Here is a 6,707-nt window from a genome sequence, read left to right on the forward strand (position 1 = left end):
TGTGGTTGTGGTTGGAGCCACTGTTGTTGTCGTCGGAGCTACTGTTGTTGTGGTTGTTGCAACTGGTATTGTTGCGGGAATTATTGTTGTGGTTGGAGCAGCTGTGGTTGTGCTCGGAGCTGCTGTGGTTGTGGTTGGAGCACCTGTTGTGGTAGAAAGAATTGTTGTGGTTGGAGCAGCTGTGGTTGTGGTTGGTGCAACTGTTGTGGTTGAAGGAATTGTTGTGGTTGGAGCAGCTGTGGTTGTGGTTGGAGACGCTGTTTTTGTGGTTGGAGAAACTGTTGTGGTTGGAGGAATTGATGTTGTGGATGAAGCAGCTGTTGTGGTTGGAGCTGTTGTGGTTGTGGTTGGAGAAGCTGTTGTGGTTGCAGCAGCTGTGGTTGTGGTTGGAGCAACTGTTGTTGTCGTCGGAGCTACTGTTGTTGTGGTTGGAGCAACTGTTGTTGTGGTTGGAGCTATTGTAGTTGTGGTTGGAGAAACATTTGTGGTTGCAGCCGTTGTGGTTGTGGTTGGAGCTGCTGTTGTTGTGGTTGGTGTCTCTGTTGTTGTGGTTGGAGCTACTTTAGTTGTGGTTAGAACTTCTGTTGTTGTGGTTGGAGCTGCTGTGGTTGTGCTTGGAGCTGCTGTGGTTGTGGTTGGTGCAGCTGTTGTGGTTGAAGGAATTGTTGTTGTGGTTGGAGCTGCTGTTGTGGTTGGAGCAGCTGTGGTTGTGGTTGGTGCAGCAGTTGTGCTTGAAGGAATTGTTGTTGTGGTGGAAGCAGCTGTTGTGGTTGGAGCAACTGTTGTTGTCGTCGGAGCTACTGTTGTTGTGGTTGGAGCAACTGTTGTTGTGGTCGGAGCTGCTGTGGTTGTGGTTGGAGCAACTGTTGTGGTTGCAGCCGCTGTGGTTGTGGTTGGAGCTGCTGTTGTTGTGGTTGGTGTCTCTGTTGTTGTGGTCGGAGCTGCTGTGGTTGTGGTTGGAGCAACTGTTGTGGTTGGTGTCTCTGTTGTTGTGGTTGGAGCTACTGTAGTTGTGGTTAGAGCTTCTGTTGTTGTGGTTGGAGCAGCTGTGGTTGTGGTTGGTGCAGCTGTTGTGGTTGAAGGAATTGTTGTTCTGGTTGGAGCTGCTGTTGTTGTGGTTGGTGTCTCTGTTGTTGTGGTTGGAGCTACTGTAGTTGTGGTTAGAGCTTCTGTTGTTGTGGTTGGAGCAGCTGTGGTTGTGGTTGCTGCAGCTGTTGTTGTTGTGGTTGGTGCAACTGTAGTTGTGGTCGGAGCTGCTGTGGTTGTGGTTGGAGCAACTGTTGTGGTTGCAGCCGCTGTGGTTGTGGTTGGAGCTGCTGTTGTTGTGGTTGGTGTCTCCGTTGTTGTGGTTGGAGCAACTGTGTTTGTGGTTAGAGCTTCTGTTGTTGTGGTTGGAGCTGCTGTGGTTGTGGTTGGAGTAACTGTTGTTGTCGTCGGAGCTACAGTTGTTGTGGTTGGAGCAACTGTTGTGGTTGGAGCCGTTGTGATTGTGGTTGGAGCTGCTGTTGTTGTGGTTGGTGTCTCTGTTGTTGTGGTTGGAGCTACTTTAGTTGTGGTTAGAACTTCTGTTGTTGTGGTTGGAGCAGCTGTGGTTGTGCTTGGAGCTGCTGTGGTTGTGGTTGGTGCAGCTGTTGTGGTTGAAGGAATTGTTGTTGTGGTTGGAGCTGCTGTTGTGGTTGGAGCAGCTGTGGTTGTGGTTGGTGCAGCAGTTGTGCTTGAAGGAATTGTTGTTGTGGTGGGAGCAGCTGTTGTGGTTGGAGCAACTGTTGTTGTCGTCGGAGCTATTGTTGTTGTGGTTGGAGCAACTGTTGTTGTGGTCGGAGCTGCTGTGGTTGTGGTTGGAGCAACTGTTGTGGTTGCAGCCGCTGTGGTTGTGGTTGGAGCTGCTGTTGTTGTGGTTGGTGTCTCTGTTGTTGTGGTTGGAGCTACTGTAGTTGTGGATAGAGCTTCTGTTGTTGTGGTTGGAGCAGCTGTGGTTGTGGTTGGTGCAGCTGTTGTGGTTGAAGGAATTGTTGTTCTGGTTGGAGCTGCTGTTGTTGTGGTTGGTGTCTCCGATGTTGTGGTTGGAGCTACTGTAGTTGTGGTTAGAGCTTCTGTTGTTGTGGTTGGAGCAGCTGTGGTTGTGGTTGCTGCAGCTGTTGTTGTTGTGGTTGGTGCAACTTTTGCTGTGGTCGGAGCTGCTGTGGTTGTGGTTGGAGCAACTGTTGTGGTTGCAGCCGCTGTGGTTGTGGTTGGAGCTGCTGTTGTTGTGGTTGGTGTCTCCGTTGTTGTGGTTGGAGCAACTGTGTTTGTGGTTAGAGCTTCTGTTGTTGTGGTTGGAGCTGCTGTGGTTGTGGTTGGAGAAACTGTTATGGTTGGAGCAACTGTTGTGGTTGGAGCTGCTGTTGTTGTGGTTGGTGTCACTGTTGTTGTGGTTGGAGCTACTGTAGTTGTGGTTAGAGCTTTTGTTGTTGTGGTTGGTGCAGCTGTTGTGGTCGAAGGAATTGTTGTGGTTGGAGCAGCTGTGGTTGTGGTTGGAGCTGCTGTGGTTGTGGTTGGTGCAGCTGTTGTGGTTGAAGGAATCGTTGTTGTGGTTGGAGCTGCTGTGGTTGTGCTTGGAGCTGCTGTGGTTGTGGTTGGTGCAGCTGTTGTGGTTGAAGGAATTGTTGTTGTGGTTGGAGCTGCTGTTGTGGTTGGAGCAACTGTTGTTGTGGTCGGAGCTGCTGTCGTTGTGGTTGGAGCAACTGTTGTGGTTGCAGCCGTTGTCGTTGTGCTTGGAGCTGCTGTGGTTGTGGTTGGTGCAGCTGTTGTGGTTGAAGGAATTGTTGTTGTGGTTGGAGCTGCTGTGGTTGTGCTTGGAGCTGCTGTGGTTGTGGTTGGTGCAGCTGTTGTGGTTGAAGGAATTGTTGTTGTGGTTGGAGCTGCTGTTGTGGTTGGAGCAGCTGTGGTTGTGGTTGGTGCAGCAGTTGTGCTTGAAGGAATTGTTGTTGTGGTGGGAGCAGCTGTTGTGGTTGGAGCAACTGTTGTTGTCGTCGGAGCTACTGTTGTTGTGGTTGGAGCAACTGTTGTTGTGATCGGAGCTGCTGCGGTTGTGGTTGGAGCAACTGTTGTGGTTGCAGCCGCTGTGGTTGTGGTTGGAGCTGCTGTTGTTGTGGTTGGTGTCTCTGTTGTTGTGGTTGGAGCTACTGTAGTTGTGGTTAGAGCTTCTGTTGTTGTGGTTGGAGCAGCTGTGGTTGTGGTTGGTGCAGCTGTTGTGGTTGAAGGAATTGTTGTTCTGGTTGGAGCTGCTGTTGTTGTGGTTGGTGTCTCTGTTGTTGTGGTTGGAGCTACTGTAGTTGTGGTTAGAGCTTCTGTTGTTGTGGTTGGAGCAGCTGTGGTTGTGGTTGCTGCAGCTGTTGTTGTTGTGGTTGGTGCAACTGTTGTTGTGGTCGGAGCTGCTGTGGTTGTGGTTGGAGCAACTGTTGTGGTTGCAGCCGCTGTTGTTGTGGTTGGAGCTGCTGTGGTTGTGGTTGGAGTAACTGTTGTTGTCGTCGGAGCTACTGTTGTTGTGGTTGGAGCAACTGTTGTGGTTGGAGCAACTGTTGTGGTTGGAGCTGCTGTTGTTGTGGTTGGTTTCTCTGTTGTTGTGGTTGGAGCTACTCTAGTTGTGGTTAGAGCTTTTGTTGTTGTGGTTGGAGCTGCTGTGGTTGTGGTTGGTGCAGCTGTTGTGGTTGAAGGAATTGTTGTTGTGGTTGGAGCTGCTGTGGTTGTGGTTGGAGCTGCTGTGGTTGTGGTCGGTGCAGCTGTTGTGGTTGAAGGAATTGTTGTTGTGGTTGGAGCAGCTGTGGTTGTGGTTGCTGCAGCTGTTGTGGTTGTGGTTGGTGCAGCTGTTGTGGTTGAAAGAATTGTTGTTGTGGTTGGAGCAGCTGTGGTTGTGGTTGGAGCTGCTGTAGTTGTGGTTAGAGCTTCTGTTGTTGTGGTTGGAGCTGCTGTGGTTGTGGTTGGAGCTGCTGTGGTTGTGATCGGTGCAGCTGTTGTGGTTGAAGGAATTGTTGTTGTGGTTGGAGCAGCTGTTGTTGTGGTTGCTGCAGCTGTTGTGGTTGTGGTTGTGGTTGGTGCAGCTGTTGTGGTTGAAAGAATTGTTGTTGTGGTTGGAGCAGCTGTGGTTGTGGTTGGAGCTGCTGTGGTTGTGGTTGGTTTAGCTGTTGTGGTTGAAGGAATTGTTGTTGTAGTTGGAGCAGCTGTGGTTGTGGTTGGAGCTGCTGTGGTTGTGGTTGGTGCAGCTGTTGTGGTTGGAGCTGCTGTGGTTGTGGTTGGAGAAGCTGTTGTTGTCGTCGGAGCTACTGTTGTTGTGGTTGGAGCAACTGTTGTTGTGGTCGGAGCTCCTGTGGTTGTGGTTGGAGCTGCTGTTGTTGAGGTTGGTGTCTCTGTTGTTGTGGTTGGAGCTACTGTAGTTGTGGTTAGAGCTTCTGTAGTTGTGGTTGGTGCAGCTGTGGTTGTCGTTGGAGCTGCTGTGGTTGTGGTTGGAACAGCTGTTGTGGTTGGAGCTGCTGTGGTTGTGGTTGGAGAAGCTGTTGTTGTCGTCGGAGCTACTGTTTTTGTGGTTGGAGCAACTGTTGTTGTGGTCGGAGCTCCTGTGGTTGTGGTTGTAGCTGCTGTTGTTGAGGTTGGTGTCTCTGTTGTTGTGGTTGGAGCTTCTGTAGTTGTGGTTGGTGCAGCTGTGGTTGTGGTTGGAGCTGCTGTGGTTGTGATTGGTGCAGCTGTTGTGGTTGAAGGAATTGTTGTTGTGGTTGGAGCAGCTGTTGTGGTTGGATCTGCTGTGGTTGTGGTTGGAGAAGCTGTTGTGGTTCCAGCAGCTGTGGTTGTGGTTGGAGCAACTGTTGTTGTTGTCAGAGCTACTGTTGTTGTGGTTGGAGCAGCTGTGGTTGTGGTAGGAGCCGCTGTTGTTGTGGTCAGAACTGCGATGGTTGTGGTTGGAGCAACTGTTGTGGTTGCAGCCGCTGTTGTTGTGGTCAGAACTGCGATGGTTGTGGTTGGAGCAACTGTTGTGGTTGCAGCCGCTGTGGTTGTGGTTGGAGCTGCTGTTTTTGTGGTTGGTGTCTCCGTTGTTGTGGTTGGAGCTAATGTTGTGGTTAGAGCTACTGTAGTTGTGGTTGGAGCTTCTGTTGTTGAGGTTGGAGCAGCTGTGGTTGTGGTTGGAGCTGCTTTAGTTGTGGTTGGTGCAGCTGTTGTGGTTGAAGGAATTGTTGTTGTGGTCGGAGCAGCTGTAGTTGTGCTTGTTGTGTCTGTTGTTGTTGTTGGAGGTACTGTATTTGTGGTTGGAGCTTCTGTTGTTGTGGTTGGTGTCTCTGTTTTGGTTGGAGCAACTGTTGTTGTGGTTGGAGTAGCTGTGGTTGTGGTTGGTGCCTCTGTTGTGGTTGGAGCAGTTGTGGTTGTTGTTGGTGCCTCTGTTGTGGTTGGAGCAGTTGTGGTTGTCGTTGGTGCCTCTGTTGTGGTCGGAGCAGCTGTTGTGGTTGTTAAAGGAACTGTGGTTGTAGTTTGATACGAGCATTAGTAAAGCAGTATGGCATCACTCAACATTTCAGTAGTTTTGGTAATGTACAGAATTACATTTTTTATGGATGTTTTTTACTTTGCTTACCTAAGTCTCCAACAATAACCGATGACGCTTCCACCGAGAATTCAGTTATTTTTGGTGCCTCATTGATTAAAACATTTTCGATTGCTTGATTAGTAGGAGCATCTGTTGCTTGAAATTCGAGGTCCAGCGTGTTGATAACTGATCCTCTTCTGCAAATATAGAAAAACAAAAACTCATTCATACAAAAGGCTAATTTAGAAGACGTAAATGTGTTGTTTTTTTTCTATTTCAGTACCTGAATGAGATAATAATCATTCCTAAGAATGACCTAAATGCTTGTTTGTAGAGGGGATGAAGCTGCAAAGAAATTATGTGAAATCAATTACTTGCTCTCTGTTTTACAATATTATAACTCAGAATTTGAATTAGTAAAAACATAAATACACTACTTTTACAGGATAAAACAATACATTATCATGACTCATTTTACTTCAAAAAATTGAGAAGGTATGTAATTATTACAATCACTTAAAATATTTGAGTGGAAAAAGATAATTGTATTTTCTTACAATTTTTTTTGGCAATAAAACTCAGTTCCAAATTTCCCTCATCTTTAAGTAATGTTTTAATCCATCTAACAATTGTGTATATTTTCTTTATTCTTGATAAAATAGAGTTCTGTTTCCTACCTGGATTCTAAAGCAGGATTTTATTGCTACAAGATAATAATACGAGGACTACTGCTATGCCATTGTAAGACAGTATAATTTTGTCTGATTTAAAAAAAAAACATTGAAAAAATTAGGATATCAAGAGAATAAAACTTACACGATTCCACAAAAGTTGGGATCGTTGGCTGAAAGAATCTGAAGAATTGATTTCAAGATTGTTGGTAAAGGTATCAATAGGAGACCTAAAGTTCATCCGGCGGACAACTCTCATCTCATTTGGGCTAACGGTAGTTGTAGAAATTGTTATAGATGCAGTTGTTGTTGGAGCAGCTGTGGTTGTGGTTGGAGCCACTGTGGCTGTATTTGTAGCGGCTGTAGTTGTAGTTGGAGCAGCTGTTGTTGTAGTTGGAACAGCTGTGCTTGTGGTTGGAGCAGTTGTTGTTGTGGTTTGAGCCACTGTGGTTGTGGTCGGAGCTTCTGTTGTTGTGGTTGGAGCA

At 47.7% G+C, this 6,707-nt stretch overlaps 1 protein-coding gene and 1 long non-coding RNA gene across 2 annotated transcripts; both read right to left on the reverse strand.

Moving 5' to 3' along the window:
* Positions 1-957: 957 nt before the first annotated feature.
* LOC114157871 (mucin-5AC-like) lies at positions 958-2,583 on the reverse strand (the record flags this gene model as incomplete). The annotated part of the gene is made up of 2 exons (XM_028039041.1): positions 958-1,470; positions 2,017-2,583. Coding segments are annotated over 2 exons (1,080 nt in total), but the record flags the coding sequence as incomplete, so codon positions are not given.
* A 2,874-nt stretch (positions 2,584-5,457) lies between these two features.
* On the reverse strand, positions 5,458-6,544 carry LOC114157740 (uncharacterized). The gene is made up of 4 exons (XR_003598244.1): positions 6,368-6,544; positions 5,835-5,896; positions 5,600-5,748; positions 5,458-5,483 (listed from the first exon to the last, which is right to left on the reverse strand). It is a non-coding gene; the product is annotated as an uncharacterized LOC114157740 (long non-coding RNA).
* Between the last annotated feature and the right edge of the window lie 163 nt (positions 6,545-6,707).

Source organism: Xiphophorus couchianus, chromosome 14 (assembly GCF_001444195.1).
Source record: "Xiphophorus couchianus chromosome 14, X_couchianus-1.0, whole genome shotgun sequence".
Taxonomy (NCBI): domain Eukaryota; kingdom Metazoa; phylum Chordata; class Actinopteri; order Cyprinodontiformes; family Poeciliidae; genus Xiphophorus; species Xiphophorus couchianus.